This window comes from Lissotriton helveticus, chromosome 10 (assembly GCF_964261635.1).
Source record: "Lissotriton helveticus chromosome 10, aLisHel1.1, whole genome shotgun sequence".
NCBI classification, from domain to species: Eukaryota; Metazoa; Chordata; class Amphibia; order Caudata; family Salamandridae; genus Lissotriton; species Lissotriton helveticus.
This window is the reverse complement of record NC_136071.1, coordinates 767,424,403-767,447,186: the sequence shown is the minus strand read 5'-3', so window position 1 is coordinate 767,447,186 and position 22,784 is coordinate 767,424,403. Positions and strand designations below refer to the sequence as shown.

Sequence of the window (22,784 nt, the reverse complement as noted above, 5' to 3'; positions counted from 1 at the left end):
GATTTGGGACACATCAGCAACTTAGAAAGTCACAACTCGTGAGAGACTATGTAACATGTCACACTAAAGATGCAGATGGAATTGCACAAAATACAAAGTTATTCACCTTTAATTTATTGATCATTGCTTCTTCAGAATCCATAGACATAGACAAACCATGGATCAATCTTTTCGCCAACATTCTGGCATAGAACTGTCGAAAAAAACGAAGAGAGATTATTGGCAATTCATCCATAACTTAAAATCAGAGTGCAGTTTTTGTGTAACCCAGTAAAATCACAATGCAGCAGTATTAATGAAGATTAGAATTTAAAAAAGGCACACGTTCATGGATTTTGCTCTTTGCCACCACGTGTAATCCAAAAAGCAGCGCAGAGCAGGAAAATAGCCTTCACTTCAAATCTGCGAAACTCCTGGCTACACCTTCGACCGGGGCATAAGCCTGCTGCTATCTATATTCCCCAGGAAAAACGAGTGTCAAATTGTGAGTCGGCGCATGGTGGAAGTGGCTTAGACAAGGAGGAATTAGTGCTTTGAGAAGACCTAGGGGCCCGAACAATTACAGGGTCTCACTTTGGATAACACAAAAGAGCAAATATTTGCACATGGGCATATTAGCAATATTCTAAACTGAGGCCAACATATGACAGAATACAAATGTGTGAAAGCATTTTTTTTTCAGAGCTACATTTTGTGTAATAAATGTATAACGATTTTTTGTTGGATCCAAAATACAAATGATCAATTACCGTGATTACAGTTAAAACTAGATGAATATAATGTATAGAAGCGTGTTTAACAATATGACTTTGCTATGTCACCTTTAAGTGAGAACGCCATTTTAGGTAAAATGGATGCTGTTTCCATAGGTGACTCTTGTATTGACCACCTCCCTTTCAGTTACCCTGTGCATCTTCTCTTCCTACAGTGAAGTCAAGCTGATACACTTTTTTTCCACGTTTACGAACACAAAGCTTTTAATGAACCTTTCCTGTGTTCCTGTTAACTTTCAAGACCCTTCTGCTGTAGTTCCGCTTTGTAGACCAGGCCTATACCTATTTATTAGTATGAAGTGTCATTGTGAAAAGTTTCATATTTTCTTTGCACCCCTGTGGGTGGTAATAGCCAGAGGGTGCTGGGTAATTTTCATAAAATGGGATAGTGCTTATGTGTTAAGGTAATTATGTTTTGAATTCTGACTTGAGCCGGTAGCGGTTTGGCAGAGGAGCGGCGGGGGGAGTGCACCGGGGCCGGGGCCCTGTTTGCCCGGTCCTAGGGGTGTTCCTACTGCATTGGAGTAACCCCCTCGTTTGGGGAGCTTCCCAGGGCTTGCCTGGCCCTTCAGGATCCGGTCGCTGGGCGGCGGCCGGTGCTACTCCCTGGCCGCGTGGTCCCCGTGGTGGACTGGTGGATGCCATGTGGTGACGGTGGGGTCTAGCTTGTAGTGGCCCCGGCTGATCGTAATTGAGGTGGCGCCCTCCCCCTGGAACAGAAATTACGCTCCTGAAGTAGTGGTGAGTGGGGCCTGCGATAGTGAGTACCCCCTGGGGAGATCGGACTGCGGGAGGCCCTCCACATCCTGGGATTGACCGTGAGGCACATCTTCTGGTCGGCCCTCTGGGAGGAGCCCCCATACAACTCCTACAATGCGCAAGGACAGGATGGCCCGAGCCTCACAGCCAAACACCATCACGCAGTACACCACTCAGCGGCTCCCGTCGCAGCGCGTCACCTGCCAGTCCGGTTAAGATGGGGAGGGAGACGTCCCCGGCGGCTCCGGTGAGCCCTCCCGGGCAGAGATACTGAAAGCGATACAGGGGTCCCACAGCGCCTTGGAGAGACAGATCGAGACGGTCTCCATTGACGTAAATCTCCTGAGAGCGGATCTCCGCAAGGTAACAGATAAAGTCACGGCTGCGGAGGGGAATATAGTCCAACTGCAGGAGGAGGTAGCGTCCCTCAAGCAGACGGTTTCAAGGCTCTCTGCCTCAACGGGGGAGCTAGAACGAAGAGCGGAGGATGCCGAAGGGAGGGTGCGCCGCAGAAATATCAGAGTCCTTGGCATTCCGGTGCAAGCAGAGTCAGGGAATGCCGAACGCTTCCTGGAACACTGGATCTGCAACACACTTTGTCCTACAGGGTTGTCGGATGTGTTTGTTATTGAACGTGCGCATAGAGCGTTAGTCCCGCCGCCGAGGCCTGGCGCCCCGCCGCTGGCTCTCATCTCAATACTGAACTACCGAGACAGGGACTGTATCCTGAGGGCAGCGAAGGAGACGGCGGATCTCACCTTTGAAAATTCTAGGGTGTCAGTGTACCCGGATTACACTCGCCAAGTCCAAGAACAATGAAAATCATTCTTAGCGGTCAAGCAGAAGTTGCGAGAAATGAACCTCCAGTATATGCTGCTTTACCCCGCCAAACTTAAGGTCATATCACAAGGCAAGGCACACTTCTTTGAGGGTCCTGAGGAGGTATGGGAGTGGCTGGAGATCAGGGGGGACGCCCTCCCAGCAGGGGAACGAGGAGTATCCAGGAAAATGTGGGGGACTCTGCGTGCACGGAACCGTGGCACCAGACGCCGGCGCTCGACAGATGACACTGACCTTGAGGAGAGGCAAAGAGTCACGGTGGGAGATGATAGGGCCCTCCGGTTGGAATCCTCGGAGCCTGAAGATCTCCTGGAGGTTTAACGAGATCACCCTCAGGTTGAAGTACTGGTTCCGGACACTTTGCTACCTCCTGTGGAGCCCCTCCCACCTACCGTGGACACGATCCCTGAAACGGCGGGGGCTTGTCGACTGGAGCGGAGAGCCGGTCCTGAGGGATATCCTGCTGTCATGCGGTTGGTCCCTATATAGTGAACGCTGGCAGGACCCCGTGGGTCACATCCTCCTGGTGACAATGGGGGGGCTTTGCTAGGACATGTTTGACCTTGGGGAGGGGTGGGCACTGGGTAGGAGCGGTTGTCCCGACTGATGTTAGTGCTTCCCTTTGCTGTGGGTCCGGGATCCATATGATTGTTATTAGTGCTGGCAGTGCTGGGAGCGGATTGGGAGGGAGGGATTTCATTTCTTTTCTTTCGTGGTTGGGAGGGTTTAGCTCATCTGGGGATATGGGAGTGCTGTGTACGTCCTGGCACCGGCAGGGGAAGGGCAAATTAGCATGTTTAGTTGTTGCAGGAATATTGCTCGTGGGAGGGGGGTGGTTGGAGTTGTGGGGGGTTTGTTACAGGCATCAAGTGTATCACAGTTCGGGCACAGGGTAGGCAGGTCACAGGAAGTAGAGCTGTAGGCCCGGATGGGCACTGTCAACGGCCATGGGATACAAGTTTTTAAGCTGGAACGTGAGGGGGCTAGGCACATGTACCAAGAGACACAGGGTCCTATCCTTCCTCCGAAGACACGGAGTCTCAATTGCGTGCTTGCAGGAAACCCACCTGGATGATGAGGGTGTCCAAAAGTTAGGAAAGAAGTGGCGGGGCCAAGTGTTTCACTCCTCCTTTTCCACGTATGCTAGGGGGGTTCTGATTTGGGTGGCCCCTGGGGTCCCACTTGCCGTCCAATATGTGGAGGCGGATATACACGGCAGGTACCTGCTCCTGCGGGTGAAGTTAGATGGGAGGGATCTCTCACTACTGAATTCATATGCACCCAATGTGGACGACCCGACTTCTTTTTGCACCTACAGGAGGTCCTTATCCTGGATCTGGAGGCCCCTCTGCTTTGGTTCAGGGACTTTAATTGTGTCTTAGTCCCGGTCTTAGATAGGTTCCCACCCCGCCCGGGCACAAAACCACGCATGACAGCGCGCCTTCGGGAGGTAATGCAGAACTTAGGGGTCAGCGATGTATGGCGTCTAAGTAACCCGACACAGAAACTGTATACATGTTTTTCCCCCACCCATAACACACATAGCCGACTGGACAGGATTCTGGCTGCTAATGTTGACGCTTCCTTCTCCCTAGCGATTACACATCAGGCTTGTTTCTTGTCCAACCACTCTCCAGTGGCATGCGTTTTACAGTGGGAGAGCCAGCCCTCGAACCTGGAGGATGCCGGTAGATCTCTTGCAGGACCAAGTGGGGAGGGACCATGTGGAGAACGCCCATACTAACTACCTAGATTTGAATTGGGAGGGGGGTCCTTGCCTATTCTACCAAGTGGGACGCCCTGAAAGCGGTAATACGAGGCGAATGTATGGGCCTCACCTATGGGGTCCGGAAGCAGCTGCTTCGAGACTTACAAGGGGCAGAGAATGATCTTCTGCGCCAGCAAACGTTGTCGGACCCAGATGACATGAATGAGGAGTCGGAACAGGCAGCTCGATCATGTGTGCATGACATATTGAATCGTCTAGACAAATATACTCTTGGCCAGTATAGGCAACGTCTTCAATGAGAGGGGGACAAATCGGGCCGGCTGTTGGCCTGGATTCTCAGATGTGAGTTCACCCCGGAGAGGATTGTGGTCTTGAGGGGGCCTGCGGGAGGAATGGTACACTCAGAAGTGGGCACTCTCTGGGTCCTCCAATCCCACCTGCAAATGGTATACGCCGCGGACCCAACAGTCACAGAGGCCTCATACCTCCCTTATCTGCAGGGGCTAACCCTCCAGGCCCTTCCGAGGGCAGCTGCAGAGGAATTGGATGAGGTATTGACGCTCCGTGAGGTGAAAGCGGCTATGGCTTGCCTACCGTGGGCTAAATCCCCGGGGAGTGACGGCTTCCCCCCTGAATTTTGCCAGACATTCGAGGATATTCTTGCCCGCCTCCTCCTACAAGTGTACCTTGAGGCGTTTGAATGTGAAACCCTTCCACCCAGTATGAATCAGGGCGAAATCTGTATGATCCTGAAGCCGGGCGGTGATAGCTGCGACACTGCGGCGTACCGGCCCCTCACTATGATAAATACAGACGTGAAGATTTTAACCAAACTCTTAGCCACCCGACTGGCGCCGCACATGGCCCACTTGGTACATCCGGACCAATGTGGATTTATCCCTGGCCGCAACACCGTCATGAACCTAAGGCGATTGAATCACATTCTCCATGAGGTACGCGACAGGGAGGTCCCGGTGTCGATTGATCTTGCTAAAGCGTTTGCCACCGTCGACTGGGGGTACCTGCTGGGGGTCCTCCGGGTGGTGGGGTTGGGCCCCGACTTCTGTCGCTGGATCCGCATTCTATACAAAGCCCATCGAGCCAGGGTGCGGCTTGGTGCGGCGCGGTCAGGGGAATGGCTTTTGGGACGGGGAACGCGGCAGGGGTGTTCCCTCTCGCCGCTCCTTTTTGCCCTGGCGATCGAACCTTTGGCGGTTCATGTCCGAACGGAAATGGCGCAGTGGGGTATCAAAGTGGGCAACACGTGTAACGTGGTGTCATTGTACGCGGGTGATGCCCTCTTTTATTTAATGACCCCGAAGGAATTGCTGCCCATCCTGTTTCAGCACTTGGACTGCTTTGGTGCGGCTTCGGGGCTGAAAATTAATTGCGGGAAGTCCCTGATCTTCCCCCTGGCGGGTTACAGTGCTGGCCCGCTGACAGACCTACCGAACCTAGGGATGCGCTGGGAGCAGGAGGCGTTCCGGTATCTTGGGATCCAGGTGGCCCCAACAGATGCACAGTTGTTGGCCCGTAATATCGACCAGATTCTTAAAACCTTACAACAGTCGGTGTCCTTTTGGAACTCCCTGCCACTTTCCCTTATGGGGCGGCTCGCCGTCGCAAAGATGGTGATGCTCCCTAGGGTGCTCTACGTCCATCAGAATTCCCTGTGCCCTCTCCCCCGCGAGTCTTCCGCACACTTAACACGTTGCTTACTTTGTTACTCTGGGCGGGACGGCGTAGCAGAGTTGCCCTTCATACCATTGTTTGGAGCTGGGAGGAGGGGGGCCTAGAGGCGCCAAGGTTTGACTTATACTACTATGCTTCAGAAAAGGGGGTGGTGATGAACAGAGTGCCTGAATTAAGCAGACCACTCTTACCCAGTCCAAAGATCAGGGCTTGATCCATCACCGTTTTTTAGCTCACTGCACCATCCCAGCTCAGAACTTGGCTATATGCAAATTAGTCTGTTCCTGTCCCAGTGCATGATGGGAACAGGGCAAACCAAACTACCAAGCCAATTCTTGTACTGGGAAGGAAACAAGCTTCCGGGGACCGGTTTCTGCCATTTCAGGCGTCGTCGGCTCGGCTTGCTTGAATCCTGATGGTGCAATGAGCAAGGGACTCACATCGGAGTATACCCTTCCACGCTTATGGTGGACAAAATGATTCAGAAAAGGGGGTGGTGATAAACAGAGTGCCTGAATTAAGCAGACCACTCTTACCAAGTCCAAAGATCAGGGCTTGATCCATCACCGTATTTTAGCTCACTGCACCATCCCAGCTCAGAACTTGGCTATATGCAAATTAGTCTGTTCCTGTCCCAGTGCATGATGGGAACAGGGCAAACCAAACTACCAAGCCAATTCTTGTACTGGGAAGGAAACAAGCTTCCGGGTCCCTTGCTCACTGCTCCATCAGGATTCAAGCAAGCCGGGCCGACGAGGCTGAAATGCCAGAAACCGGTCCCCGGTAGCTTGTCTCCTTTCTGGTGAAGAATTGGCTGGGTAGTTTGGTCTGCCCTGTTCCCATGATGCACTGGGCCAGGGACAGACTAATTTGCATATAGCCAGGTTCTGAGCTGGGATGGGGCAGTGAGCTAAATAACGGTGATGGATCAAGCCCTGATCTTTGGACTGGGTAAGAGTGGTCTGCTTAATTCAGACACTCTGTTCATCACCACCCCCTTTTCTGAATCGTTATACTACTATGCGGCACAGCTATTGCTGGCGGCACGGTGGTTTGCGGACGCTGATAGTTGGGAGATGGGACTTTTGGCTGGCAGAGCAGATGAGCGGACATTACAGGTGGCATTGATGCAGGGACGGGGAGCAGACGCGGCTCTACCGTATGTTGTGCGCCATACTGCAGGGATCTGGCAGCAGTTCGTGGAGAGAATATTGAGACTAGCCCCCTTTCACAGGGAGTTGCCGGTGTGGATCTTGGCCCCTGTAGTTCCAATGGAAGAACACATGTCCTTTCGGGACTGGCGGGCGGGAGGCTGTGAGACATTGGCGGACCTTTCCCCGATGAGTCATTCAATTCCTTTGAACAGGCCACGGAGGCCTTTGGACTGGGAGGGGGCCAATTCTTGCACTTCAGAGGCATCCAGGAGGTGGCGAGAGCAGCCTGGCCCCAGTTCGGTGAGGCGCCCCCGCTGTCCCATACCCTGAACATCCTCCTCTCTTGTGGTAGAGGGCGACGACTGATATCTTTGCTGTATTCAGCCATGCAACAGGATTCCACCCCACTGGTCCAGCCCTCATGGGGGGCTTGGGAGGCAGACCTTGGGGTCGTCGTGGACCCGGGGCAGCGCAAGCGCATCGGAAACCTCACACGTAAGGTATCATAATGCACGGTTTAAACTGACACATTTCAATTTTATGCATCGTACCTATTTGACCCCGATTTCCTTGAAGCGTATTTCAGAAGACAGGGAGGACACTTGCCCCAGATGTGGGGTGTAGGGAGCGGGGTTCATACACCTAGCCTGGGACTGCCCCTTGGTCGGGAGCTTCTGGATGGCGGTGGTAGATCGTATACACACCGTAACCGGACTTCGGATCGACCTGAACCCGCTTCACTGCTTATTAGCCTTGGTTCCTAAGCCTAAAAAGAGGAACCTTTCCTACAAACTGTTGTAATTAATGTTGGTGTTGGCGAGGCGTAGAGTAGCGATTACCTGGATGGGGCGGAGGGCTCCTGAGATGTCAGTCTGGCTAAGAAATGTTAGGGAGTGGTCTTTGGCCGAGGAGATGCATATGCAGCATACACGCAGGGACGAGAAAATGCAGGAAGATCTGCTTGCATGGCGAGTCATGTGTGCTACGGAGTTGTCTCACAGCGATTCAGATGGCACGAGTGCTGAACTATTTTCTTCCGAGGGGTCGGGGTCTGATGGGGAGGGAGTGGGGAGGTTGGATCTGTTCTTGTGTAGTGCTATGCTGGTTCCTCATACGCATATCCTGTTGTCGAAACGATTGCTTTATTCCTCGTGGACGCAGCCTGAACTGTGATGTCTGTACCTAATAGTGCCATAATGAGGTCATCGAACTGTCTACATGTTTTGTATTACTGATGCCAAATGAGGGGGGATTGTTTTTCACCTTTTGAAAAAATCTAAATAAAGTTTTAAAAAAAAAATAATGTTTTGAATCCAGATTGGCAAAGGTTTTTTTCCGATCATACCACTATGAGCTTAGCGTTCTTCTAATTTTTTATGCAGGAATTGAGTATAAGAACCTCTTGATTCGGAAGAGATCGAGAAGACCTTCTGTTTGAATAGGGATGCTGTCAAACCCTTACCTGATTTTGCTGCTCGTTTGGGACTTCAAATAATTTCCTGATTTTGCATTTCTCTGATTTACTTTGCATCAAAGAGCCTGATGTCGAGGAGGGTGCCTTTTTGTGCAAATTTCTTACCACGAGACAACCGGCTAATGTACATTTTTGGGTTTCGGTAATTTTGGGGTTTTCTGAATATTGGGATGTGTTTTTTGTTTTCACAAAAAGAAACAGAAGGACCTACCTGAAGGCAGCAATACTGATACAACTTGACCATGCTAGGATAATACCAGAGGGCTCAAAATTAGTGGCACGGAGCAGAAGTTGAGGTGCGAACAAGTATAATTAATTTAGAGACTTTTTTGTAACGCTTGGAATAGAATTGTGCTTTGCAAGTCCTGCCTTATCTCCAATTTTGATTTTTTTTAAGGCTTTTTAGATCCATTTGATGAAAACGGTATTGTGGTAGGCTTAGAGCTATTCTATTTTCTTTATTCTAAGGGTTAGGTCTTTACTCTTATCACTTGGTGTTCTTGTTATCAAGTACCACGTTTTGTAAAGTGGAACAGTTGGTATATGAGATTCCCAGCAAGGTTCTGTTTTGGGCAGTTGCTGGAGGTCGCTTATTCTGACCAGTTCGCTCTCCAGTTGTGAGTCCATTTACTTCTACATCAACTTATAAGCTTGTCTGTGGTCAATGGTATGCTACAGGGACCCAATTTCATTAAGAGCCCCTGTAAAGCACTGATTCTACTCTTTTTTAAATTGCATGAGAACATTGGCTTTGAGGAGAACCTTTACTGACTAGGGTACAGCTATATTCTTGATGTTTTGTGAAATCTTAATAGTTTTTTCAGGTTCAGAACTGCCCTCTTACCAGTTATTACTTTAAATTTTACTAAATTGAATAGAGCTATAAAGTTTAATGAAAAAAAAGATGTCAAAGGTATAATATTGAGAACAATAAATTGAAAGCCATGCTGAAATGTAACCTTTCTGGGACCTAGTTACAATTAGCCGTTGATCTCAAGTGAAATCAACAAGACCATAGCCACATGGAAAAGCATAAGGTCCAATGTCAACCTGTAATACTTACACATGGCAGGCTGCAGTTCCTGTATAAAAACCTATCTTTAATTTTCAAATCCCTTATAAGAGCTGAGTAGTGAGTAGCAGCAAGAAGTCCTCTATGGCAACATAATTTATGTTTTCATAATAGGAATCGCTCTGCCCATTACCACACATAACCTGTGCCTTATTTTAAAAGGTCTGCATATTATAAGAATTTGCAACAAATTACTATCTGTATTCTGTTGAGTTTAATTTCACACTACAAGATCATGTAATCTACATACCAACATCATGGAGGCTGCTGGGGGGGGGGGGGTTGTTGATGGATTGGCCTGCCAGCTGGCCTCCTGAATCACGACGTTGGTTCCCACTTCCCCGCAAAGGTTGGGTAACTTGCTGCGGCCTGTGGCCCTGGGTGGGGCGTAGCGGGGCACCTCGTCCATAGCCATGAAAGGGGCGAAAAAGCAGACTGCGCCGGACGGGAGGAGAGGCACAAGGAATTGGCTGCAGCCCGCGAGTCCTTGAAGCGCTCTCGGGCGTTGTCTGCTTTGTCACTAAACAGGCGAAGGCTATATGAGGGCATGTCCATCAAGGTGTTCTGTACATCCCCTGAAAATCCAGTGGACCTCATCCAGGCGTAGGGTCGGCGTGCTACCAATGTTGAAATGGTCCTGCCCAGAGATTCGGCGGTGTCCAGTCCACAACAGATTGTAAACTTAGCTGCGTCTCTCCCTGCTGCGACAGCCTGGGACAACACTGCCCGGGCCTCCTCCGAACACTGAGGTAGCACTTGCGCCACAGTATCCCACACCGAGTGCGAATAACGGCCCAAGAGACATGCAGTATTTACGGACCGCAGTCCTAAGCTGGCGGAAGAAAACATTTTCTTGCCAAGATGGTCCAGCTTCTTGGATTCCATTTCCGGCGGAGCGGTAGGGAAGGGAAGGTGCTTTTGGAGGTTGAGGCTTGGACCACCAAGCTCTCTGGGGTGGGGTGTTGGGAGAGGAAAGTGTGGTCCCCCGGAGCCGGGCGATGGCGTTGGGCATTCATCCTGTCCACAGGAGCCCCCGAATTGGGCCTGCACCACGTGCCCAAAAGGACGTCAGTGAGGGCCTCATTGAACGGAAGCAGGCGCTCCGAAGAGCTCGCCACCAGTCCTGACAGCCACCGTAGGAAGCTCTAGGTTAAGAGCCTCAGCCACCCTATGCAACACCACAGCGTAGGACGCTCCCTCCTCCTTAGCCACGGTAGGAGGAGACAACATGCCAAGGTCTGGTGAAGTGTGAAGACCACTGGCATCCCCCAGTTCCTCTTTCCAGTCCTGATATTGCTCAAGCTGGTCAGCTAAAGGGTCCACATTCCCCTCCCAGTCCTCCCCATTCTCCTCAGGGTGCCACTGGGGACGGAAAGAGCCCCCAGAAGTGAACAGGGGAACGAAAACCCCACCCAGCCCCGTATCCGGCTCAGTGTCCACGTCGCGAAGGAGGCTGGGATAGACGCCGGTCGGGGGGTGAAGACCGGCTGGGGGGCCGACCGGCATCGGGCATGGTAGTGGTGCCGTCGGAAGTGGCGCCGGTGAAGGTGTAATGAGGTCAACCGGCGCAGATCCGGATCCAGGACTGGATCCAAGGGGGGCCTGCGGTGCCTAGGCTGGAGCCGCCGGCAGCGAAAACCTAGATCCCCCAACTGAGTCCACGGGACCCGAAGGCACGCTGGCAGGGTCGGTCTGCCCAAGGATGGCGTGCATCGCTTCGTTGAATGTACGCTACGGGTCCTGGAAAGCAGCGGAAGTGGCACCACCCGCCCGCCTCGTGAAATCGATGAGGAGATGTCGAAGAGAGATGCTTCTTCGACTTCTTCTAATGCTTCAACTTACCCGACCCCGAGAAGGAAGACTTGGATGACTTCGGGCCGGAATGATGATGGCTCCGTGACCGGTCCTTCGACCTCTCTCTGGACCGGGACCTCGATTGGCGCGAAGCCGACTGCCGGTGTTCAAGCAGCTTGCGGGACTGCTCCCGCAAAGCCTTCGGCGTCAACATCTGGCAGTCGGAGCACGACTTGGAGTCATGGTCGCACTCCAGGCAGAAAAGACACATGCGGTGCAGATCAGTCACCGACATCATGCGATGGCAGGATCCGCAGGCCTTAAAATCGGTCCTCCCTTGTGCACCTTATGGAGTCGAAGACTCGAAATGACTTCAACAAAAGTCGAGAAAAAGGTAGTCAAAAAATGACTGAGGAACCGCTCTTCCTGGATCTGCGCTGGCTGGTGCGAAAAAAAAGAATGGACTCAGCGCGCGAGGGTGGCGTCTAAGTAGCTGCCACAAAGTCATCCTGGCGACCACAACGCCGACGACGAACGCGGAGCCGACCGACACCACATTCCGACGCACAGAGGTCCTGCTGACGAAAAATCTTTCCGGATCCAGTCTGACATCTGGGGGTAATTCTAAGGAGATACAACATATTTGTAATCTACAGCTTTAAAGACCAAGCTTAAGAGTACATGAACCAAGACATGAGATTGGGAATCAAACAAATTTCTTTGAGAGGGTGTTCACTTGCTGAGGTAGATACAAGCACCTTTTCATGGAGTGTAGGAGGCAGGCTCAGTATATAGTGTACACCTATTGGTGAAGCACCCTGCACTGAGTCCAGGCAACCCTTAGTGATAGTTGTAGTGGTCCCTGAAAACCAAAGATCATAAGGGGTAGCTGCTTGTTCAGGAGGGAGTAAGGTGGGTATATTACCACACAGTCAGTGAGTGAAGCTTACACACAAGAAAAAACCACACCAGTGTTGGCAAAATACCTTCGGTTTAAGATACACCAACACTAAAACTTCTTTGGTATATCTCCAAAACGGAGATATCAATACACAAAATAATATACTTCAAAACAGGTAAGTAAAGCACATTAAACACATAGGCCCCTATTGGTGGGGGGAGGGGCAAACAAGTAACTAATAGTTTCTAGGCGCCTGTGTGCACAGGTGATACCCTGGGTCAGTGTCCACAGGATAACGGGGGGGAAGTCGTGATTGGAGTTTTATTATTTCAGGACACTTCCCAGAGGACCCAGAGGAAACCAGTTGGAACCAGGAAGGTTGGAGGTAAACCCCACCTGTAGGGACCTAGATAACCATGATACCCACACCAGGGAGCCTGGGTGCAAAGTGATGTCGGAACCGCCGTTGATGTCAATGGGGAGGCCTTGAATGCCCAGCTGCTATATAGTCTTGTGGACCAGGTGGGTGGAAGCAAGACGGAGATTCTGGACAAGGAGAACCTTCAAAAAGAGGGGACAGCGTGCAAACAACCCAGTGGTGTCTAGGAGGAGCAGGAGCACAATGCCAGTTCTTGTCGGATGTCCTTTGCTGTAGCACAGTGGTCTTGAAGATGCAGCTGTGGAGCCCAAACGACGATGCAGGATCACTGAAGTCTTCCACGAGCTGTCCCATGCCGGTTGAAGACTGCAGGAGGGTCATTAGCAAGCAGGACCACAAACAAGCCTTGGCAAATACAACAGACATGTTGAAGGAAGCAATGCTTAGTTGCAGACCAGCAAGGTCTGTGGGACTCACCCAGCAAGGGTACGTCAGGGCCAGCCCTCAGTAAGCAGGAAGTAGGCACAGTGAGTTGCAGGGAGCCCCTGGCAGCTTACAGAAAATGGATGCCCACGTTGCAGGAGATGCCGGGAGGACATCACTCTTGGAGCTGTGTGATGCTGGAGGCTGGGGCTTCTTGGAGCTCAAAGATCTTCAGTCAGGAGAGACAACAATACTTGGCAACAGCCAACCGACGCGGTGCACGGGGATGCGGAACTGGTAGGCTGGAGAGGGATTACAGTCTCACAAGTTGCAGGGAAGACTGGTCAGGCCTCTGGAGATCCAACAACCACCACCTGTGTTGTAGAGTCGGGAGATGTCCGTGGGACAGCAGGATCCACAAGTCAGTTGTCGTCAAGCTGCCTGCAGATGTAGGGGAATGACTCCTTTACTCCAAGGGAGATTTCTTCTTGCTATTGGTATGCATGAAAAGTTGAGGGGGACTCAGGAGGATGCACAGACACGGAGGTTGCAGAACTTGGTAGAGTATGGAGACAAAGTTGCAGAAGGCGCCTTCCTACCAGAGGCAGTCTTTGTCTTGGTTCCTAGCTCGGTCCAGCAGCAGAGTTTGATGTCCAACAGCAGAAGAGTCTTTAGAAATATCTTCAGGCAAAGCCAGTTGGTTCTTGAAGAAGTCTGGACGAATCAAAGAATCCACCCTCAGGGGAGCCCTTAAGTAACCCAGAAAGAGGCTAGAACTACTTCTGCGGTGACCCGCCTATCTGGGGTGTCAAGGACGCTACTCCTGTGGACTGACCAGTCAGATGCTCCCAGGGGCCTCTGCCCATTTAAGATTGAAGGTGGCATAGTCAAGTGGCCACCTGGCAGAGTTCTGGGCCCCTCCTAGGGAAGGAGCTGGACAGGGGGGTGGTCACTCCCCTTCCTTTGTGTAGTTTAATGCCAGAGCGGGAGACAAGGGTTCCTGGATTGGGACAAACGGTTTATGTAAAGAGGGCACAAATGTGCCCTTCAAAGCAGTCTGGAGGTGCATGGAAGCACCCCTACCGTAGCCTAAGACACCTATTTAAGGGGGAGAGGGGACTACACCGCTCCCCAACAAGAAATCCTTTGTTCTGCCTTCCCCTGCTCAAGTTCAGCTTAGCAGGAGGAGGGCAAAACCGTGTCAGGGGTCAGCAGCAGAACTGACTTGCATGCAGACCTTGCAAGGCTACACAGCTAGAAATGGGGGTTCATCTAAGGAGCACCCCCCGTACATGGGATCATACACCTAGCATCGGAATTTGTGTAGTGAAATGATTCCAACATTTTTTATACCAAACATGACCGGGTTCGGTGAAGTCATTATGTAGCGGGACACATTGACTTTACCAGTGTTCACTACATACCTTAAAACGGATTCACCGCACTTGCAAAACCAGAGAATGGACCCCAGGGTTTGTAGGGGTGTCGCTACTCGTGCAGGGTCACCCTCACACATACACCCTGCCTGGGGCCTGTAAGGCCTACCTCAGGGGTGACTTATAGGCTTAAAAGTGCAGTGACTGAGATATATGGAAAGCCTAATATCAGAAGTGAAAGGTGCGTGCACCATTTCACGCAGGCTGCGAAGGGAGACCTGCAGAGACAGTTTGCATGGGCTCCCATGGTTGGCACATTACATGCTGCAGCCCAATGATAGACCCCTGGTATACATCAGTATACCATTTGTGGGGTGTACAAAGTTCCTACCAATGAATTGAGGAGAGACCGCAGACACTGTGGTCCTGATTAGCAATATCCCAGTGTACCACAGTCAAAACACACTGACACCAGACACAAAGTGGGGGTAACTATGCCAGAAAGATCCTTCTTTCCTACATAACCCCCTCCCAAACGAAAGAAGATAAGACTAACCTTGCCCAGTTGAGACTTCATTTTCTAAGTGGAAATATCTGAAAAGTCCATCTGCGTTGGTATGGTTACTTCCAGGTCTATGTTCCACTGAGTAGTAACATCCCCTGTAGGGAAATGGACCACCTCAACAGTTTAGAATTTTCACCTTTCATCTGTTAGAGCCATAGGAGGGGCTAGTAGTCAGTCTGGACAATGAACTCAGTACCAAACAAGTATGGCCTCAACATTTTTAAGACCCAGACCACCGCAAAGGCCTCCCTCTCTATGGTTGACCAACCTTTTTCTCTGGGGGTCAATCTTCTGCTGATAAAAGCTACTGGTAGATCCTGGCCCTCTTCATTGAGTTGTGATAACACTGTTCCTATTCCTATCTCAGAGGCATCTGTCTGAACAATAAATTGTTTGGAGTAGTCAGGACTCTGCAGACTGGGAGTAGAGTACATAACCGTCTTCGGGGCATCAAAGCCTCTTGACAGCTAACTGTCCAATTCACCTTCTTAAGCATCTTCTTAGAGGTGAGATCATTGAGGGGTGTCACATGGACCCATACCCCTTAACAAATCTTCTGTAATATCCAGTCGGGCCAGAAAAGCTCGGACCTAAATCTGGGTAGTCGGATCAACCCATTCCATAATGGTTTAGGTTTTGCTCTCCAAAGGTTGAACTTGGCCTCCGCCTACCAGGTGGCCCAAGTGTACAACTTTGCTCTGTTCTATCAGGCCCTTGCTGGCCTTGATAGTGAGGCATGCCTTTTGCAGGGCCTCAAGCACACTCCTGAGGTGGACCAAGTGATCCTGCTAGGTGGAGCTAAATACAGCAATATCATCTAGATATGCTGCACTTCAGTCTTCCAGACCTGTCAGAACTTGATTCACCAACCCCTGGAATGTGGTAGGTGCATTTTTCATATTAAAGGGCAGAACTGTGAACTGGTAGTGCCCACCAATGGTGGAAAATGCAGTTTTGCGTTTTGCAGTCTCTGAGAGCCTGATCTGCCAATAGCCTGCAGTCAGATCAAAGGTGCGGAGATACTTGGAGATAGGATGAGCCTCAATGTTAGTGACTGCATTGGGGTACCTGTAGTCTACACAACACTTCATTTATTTATTTCCGCCCTGGGAATGAGGTTTGGTCACAAGGACTACTGACTAGCCCAAGGGCTGTCTGAAGGCTCAATGACCCCCAACTCTAGCATCTTCTAGATCTCTGTCCTGATGCAATCTCTAACATGGTCAGGTAGACTGTAGATTTTACTCTTGACAGGCAGACTGTCACCTGTGTCCACCTCATTGGTACACCAGGGAGTCTGACTGGGTGTCAGAGAAAAGAGCTATGGGATATGACTGAGAATCTGTCTGCAATCAGTTTGTTGCTGGTCAGTGAAGCTTTCTGCCACTACTACTTCTACTGAACCATCAACAGGATTGTATGAGAGGGTCATTCTCTTACCAATAATCAAAAGAAGAGTGTCTATGGAGAAGGCTAAGCCGTTCTAGGGAGCACAAAAAACAACCACACTGGGATGTTGAAGAAAGCCCTCACTCACCACCTAGTGATGACATGCTTCATCATCGGGCCCCACCAAAGAGACCGAGTGTCTCTTTGGTGTGCTGCAACGCCAGGATTACTGCGGAGCGGGATGGTGAGTTTAGGGCGTGTTGAAAGCAAATGTGAGCTAGTGAATGATGGGGGTATTTAAAATGGTCAGTAGTGTATCTGAGGTAATAATTTGATTAAATGATCACTAAAGACAAGAGATATTAAAAATATGTGAGGGAACAGTCCACTTTGATTGAGTGGTGGGTTCCTAAAGGGTAGTCGACATGTTTCTTGCCATCGAAACGGTGTTAATTTACCTGGCAATTCATCAGGACTGTGTGTGATAAACCCTGGCGGTATGGGCACTCTAAGGCCCACCCTTACCTAGGGACGTGAGTGTGAAAATTTAAATAAAAGTGAAAAAGTACAAAAAAATTAGGAATGATTGAACTATTCCTAATTACTCCTGGTTTAGGAGGCTTCTACTTATCGTTTCTGCACCTGGAAGATAAAAGGACAGAGACATACAAGTAGGACAGAACAAACACTTAGAATTTCTCCTGGTTGTTACTGGTTGTTGTTGTAAATATCGTAAATATCGTGCTCCAAAGGTGAAAATCATTCTCTTACTCCTGTCCCCGATTAGCTGCCATGAGCAAGCTCATGTCAGCTCTGTCAAAGTAAAGTCTCAGTCAGTTCCCATTAAGCACCCTATGGGGGCTTCTTCTAGTGCTTATGTCCACCATGTAGGTGACCTCACCTTTCTTCTCCAAAAGTGTATGTGGGCCCACTCTACTTGTCTTGGGGTGCTCTTTGGGCCACAGGCTCAAAGACCAACACCTTATGACCCGTAACTGGATGTCCAAACAGAAGTTCAAAAGGGCTGTAACCAACTCCCTTCTGTGGAACCTCTCTGTAGGCAAAAAGAAGGCAAAGTAATAGGACATCCCACCTCCTCCTGAGCTTGTCAGATAGTCCCATAATTGTACCTTTGAGGGTGTTGTTTAAACTTTGAACTAACACACTGCATTGTGGATAGTAAGGTGTGACAAATTTATAAATTACTCCTCACTCTTTCATGGGGTGGCACTTTGTGTTATTACCAGCGTGGTTACTTGGTAAGTGTACCCAAGTAAGATCCGCTCAGGTGACACCAGTTTTTCATCCACCGTGGTGACACTGGCACCTGTGTGCCTGTAAGCTTCTGCTTCAATACCATTTATGAGGGGATGCTGCCTGGATTTCTTCATATTAGGAGGCCAGGCAGCCAAAGTGACAACGGTCAATGCCACACTGATATCAGAACAGCCTCAGTGGTCACTCTGACTAGACCAGAGCCCACTGTAGTACCCAAGGCTGAACACAGGTACACCCTTGGAGGTAGTACTGCTACTAGTGCTACTAGGGGAATTAGGGAAGTAGTAGCTGTATTGGTGAATTTCTTAAGACATGTGGCATCAGATGATATGTCCCTTAGTTTAACCAACAAAGCACGAATGTTGTTTCTTCTTCTTATTTTTATTACTATTAGAGGGAGAAGTGGATTTGGACCCACCCCAGAGGAAGATGTTTGGGGACGTGAAGAAGTCTCTTTCTTGTTACCTTTAGATTTCTCCCCATCATTCTCTTGGGATTTCAATTTCTTTTTTTTCTGGTCACCCCTAATATGAGATTTAATGTTCGCTCTGGTGCAGTCCTTTTTGTCTGCCTTCATTCTCAATTCTTGGGAAGAGGTCAGATCAAAGTCCACCAGATATTGGTGCAGTTTTACAGACACACAGTTATTAAGGATGTGCTCTCTCATGATCAAATTGTACAGTCCTTCATAGTCATGTACATTACTACCATACCATGGGGAGAGGAGTTGGCCTAACGGCTAGGGCGGTCAACCTTGAATCTGGGGAACCAGGTTTGAGTCTCGGCAATGACGCTGAACATCCTGTGATTCTGGTAAAATCACTTAATCTCCATGTGCCAAACAAAAAATGAATGTGTCCTCATGTAACGCAACTGGTGCTATGTAAGCGCTCGGATACCCGGTGCCGGGTCAAGTTCGTGCTATATTTATTTAGTTTATAAAATCAACCCAGTCTTGTGAAGTGGCTTTCTGAATATCTCTGAACTTAATTCTGTATTCTTCACAGGTATGCCCCAACCCTTCAATGAGAGCCTCTTACAAGATCTGGTAGTTGTCTGCATCCTCTGCTCTAACTGCCAAATGTTTGTCTCCACCTTTATCTGCAGAGAAGAGCCAAAGGTAGCTACCAACTGCTTCTGCGGGACCCTTTGCACTTTACAGGCCCTTTACAGTGCAATAACCCACTTGTGGATGTTATCCCCAGTTTTGTTAGGAGGGTCGATCCTGCTAAGATTCCTAGTGTCACAGTGTTCCTCCCAGACTCTGGAGTCTCTAGTGCTGCCACCATGGGGTCTAACTCCTAATTCTTCCTCTCTCTTTCCAGCTCTAGGGAACACCTATTGTAGGAAGGTTGGCCTGGGATCCTGCTAATCAGGGCCACGGGCTATCTGCTCTCTCTGTAAAATGGACTCCATGTACCTTAGGTACATATCTAATTGGATATTGGGTCACCTTATGAGCCCCTGTATAGCGTACTATAGGTACCCAGGGCATAGGTGCACCCAATGCCTATCAGGGGCTGCAGCATATCTTATGCCACCCCTGGCTGGCCATCCAAACTGACACAACTGGCTTATCACTCAGCTGGGGAAAGGTTGTGTAATCACCCCTTGCTTAGGTATAGTATTCCTATACCTACCATTATATATAGACACATATGCACCTATAAGTCACTCCTATGGCAGGCCTTAACAATCCTGAAGGCAGAGTGCTTGGTTTTATGTGAGATGGTGCTCTAGCATGAGCTGAGCCTGTCTGCAGCTTTCGGAACCATGTCCTTATAGCTGTTCTATGATATAGCCATACCATATACTCTTAAGTGCATTATAATCCTCGCGGTTATTGCTAACTTTGGTTTGGCTTTATCAAAACATGTCGTGTAAGGTGTCATATGCTTTGGAATACTACCCCCTCGCCAGTTCTGGGGGTAGCATTCCACCCTTCTAGAGGGAGAAGACATGTTGTTCCTACTAATCCCGGTTAAAGTTAACCAGAGCCTCAGCATCACAAAATGGATGCTGCTGCCACAGACACAAGTCTGACCTCCTGCTGCTGTGAGCCCTTCCAGCGAGGAAGGCTTGGAGAATAGGTTTCCTGTCTTGGGAGGTGCTAGCACCACCCAGACAGGCTATAGTGTATTGGGGCAGGGAGGGCTGAATGAAATGAGACCCTGCCTGGGGCACACAAGGTGTCCCGTGCATAGTCCAGTTCAAACCAGTGCTCGGGCACTCCAGCCCCAGCTCTGGTGCGAAACTGGACAAAGGGAAAGGGGTGTAACCACCCCCTTCCCTGGTCCCACCCATAGGAGGGACCTAGCAGGTAATCCAGCCCCTAAATTTGGTATATAGGTAGGAGCTGAGTCCCAAGACTTTAGATTCATCCTGACTGAAACTTGAAACGAAACTCTGGACCTTCGACGTTCTACTTGAAGATAGAAGACTGAAGAATCTCCCTTGTGGTCAAGGAGTGACCACCCTGTGCAAGCAGGCACCATCAAGCGATCAACGGTTTGCTTTGTCGACGCTCCCGCCGGAGCCCGAGCACAGAGCCTGACAAGACCTGGACTTCCAGACTTCCAACAGCCCGAACCACAGTCACAGCAGAGCTGAGACCCGTGGAGGCGACAAGAGACGTGGGACCGGCCATCTTGGAAAGCCAGCGGATTTCTTTCCATGCAACTTCTGAGGCATCCTCGAAGTTGTGCATTGGGGATTGAGAAGCCCCAGCCCCGAGCACCAACTGCACCGAAGATCAGCCCTCCACACTCCACGAGTTCTGCGTGGGGCCCTTCTGCATTTTCCTGCTCAACGCGTCTGTCCGGTCACTTGCCTGTTGGCTAGTGGCCTCTGTGACGACGAACCTTTTGATTTACACCGCTGGTCTGGTTGCTCCAGACTGGCCCTTGCTTACCTGAAAAGGAGAAGTCCATCGGACCTTGCTGGTCTGATCCGTAAGCCATCTTCGATTCCTGCGTGGGTTGCCTTTGCCAAGGCGTGTTGACTCCAATCCGGAAGCCGACACCGAGAGCCCTCGTGGGACAGTCCGTATCCAGCTCCTGGTCGTCGTCGACACCTCCTGGTCCACGTGGCTGCAGAGACCAGCTTCACGACATCACCTGATTGCTTCGCGACATCGCCTGGTTCCTTCCTGGTCACTGGCTAGGGACCCAGACTCTGTCCCCTCTCCTTTCAGGTACTCTTCATCCTCGATCCGCCCTTGGATCCACCCGGACACTTCCTCCTGGTCGCCTGCAGCATCTTTCTTCAAGGCTCCACAGGATTCAGCGACGAAACCAGACACACTTTGACACCTATGCACCCGCTTCCTGTGGGTGAGGTAACGCGAGTACTTCAGTCCTCCTGTGGGTATTTACTATCCTAGTGTCTAACTTTCAAGTAGCTTTCTCCTTGTCCATCCGGAAGTGACCTAAGAGGGTTACATATGGTAAAACAGCTGGCTTCACATGCCCTCTTGAGTTTAGCCTAAGACTGCTTTGTCCATGCTACCACTAGGATAGCTGGTCTATAAGGTTGATTTTACAACCATCAACATAAGGGTTGTTTGGACTGGTGCAAGGTGCTCACTAGAATAGTGAACATCATATATCAGGCCAACTTCTCACACCTATCAAATGCCAGCAGCTCCCTTATCAATTTGAGCTCTGCTTTCTCAAATCTGAGCATGCTGTACCCTCTTGCTAAAGCTTCACCTTTTGGTTAGAGTGGATGGACCCAGCATGAAATGCTAAGGAGACTGAGGATAAGGAGGACCTGCTCCTCCTAGGAATCCTCTGTACCAACCCTGGGGGAGAGAAAATGGATCTACTGTTGTGACCCCATTCTGTACCATCAGTACCTCCCTCTACAGATAGAAGGTTGTCCATTGGAGTCTCTTCTGAATCCTCATGGCCATGTCCTGAAAGACAGCCAGCAGTACTAAGTATCTCTTGCTCTTGTCCTGTAGGTTTCTCCCCCTCACCAAGGTCTTCCGATCTAAGTGTCTCCCAGGAGCTTGGAGGTTATCTTGACAGGGTATCTCCAAGAGATAAGCCATAGTGGGATTACAACTTATCTCACATTTTTTAGTCTTACACAGGCCCTTATGTTCCGGGAACCCAAGGGCACTGTACCCATGCCATTGAGTCTGGCTAGATTCCCCAACAGTAGACATGGTACTAGTGTAGTGTATGTATCTACCCTACCTAGAATTCTAAACTTCCAAAGGGCTTGGAGAAAGGGCTGTGCAAGTCTTGTGGCACATAATCCAAAAGTTTAGCAAAAGACCCTACCTTTCCAGTTTAGTGTATTCACAAGTTCGTACTGGTTTCTTGTAGAAACCTCACTGATGACAAAAGTGGTAAAGCAATACAAATCTTTACCCCAACCGCTGTACCACCAAGGTGCGAAGTGGTGTCGGAGCCTCCCATTGATGTCAATGGGGAATCTCGGATGCCCAGCTACTACAGAGTATAATAGAGCAGGTCAAAGAACCCAGACCTGGATTCCAGATGAGGAGTACCTGCAACGAAGGGATAGAGTCCAAACCATCCGGAGGTGTCCAGGAGGAGCAGGAGCACGTTACCAGCCCTTGTTGGAGGTACTTTCCTGTAGCACGGTGGTCTTAAAGATGTAGCTGTCGGGCCCAGGCGACTATGCAGGAGCATAGGAGTTGCCCACGAGCTGTCCCATGCCGGTTGAAGACTGCAGGAGGGTCAGTGACAAGCAGAACTACCAACAAGTCTTGGCATATATAACAGAAGTGTTGCAGGAAGAAATGCTTAGATGAATACCAGCAATGTCTGTGGGACTCACCCCGCACGGGTATGTTGGGGCCAGCCCTCAGCAAGCAGGAGAGCCAGCAGGAATCGATGGAGTCCCCAGGAGGACCCTATGGCAGCAGGCACAGCAAGCCGAAGGGAGGCCTTGGCAGCACACAGAAGATGGATGCCCATGTCGCAGGAGATGCTGGGAGGATGTCACTCATGGAGCTGTGTAATGCTGGGGCTTCTTGATGCTCGCATATCTTCAGTCAGGAAAGACGACAAGACCTGGCAATGGAAACAGACAAAATGCACAGGGATGTGGGTTCCTGTAGGTTGGAGAAGGATTACAGTCTCCCAAGTTGCAGGGAAGACTGATCAGGCTTCAGGAGAGCCAACAAACCACCACCTGTGTTTTAGAGTCGG

At 50.1% G+C, this 22,784-nt stretch overlaps 1 protein-coding gene across 1 annotated transcript in view; it reads right to left on the bottom strand.

Moving 5' to 3' along the window:
• CUL2 (cullin 2) overlaps positions 1-22,784 on the bottom strand; it is a 517,464-nt gene that overhangs the window by 184,135 nt on the left and 310,545 nt on the right. Inside the window, exon 14 of the mRNA XM_078663320.1 lies at positions 107-193. Within this exon, the coding sequence (XP_078519446.1) occupies positions 107-193 (87 nt within the window). The remainder of the gene's footprint in view (positions 1-106; positions 194-22,784) is intronic.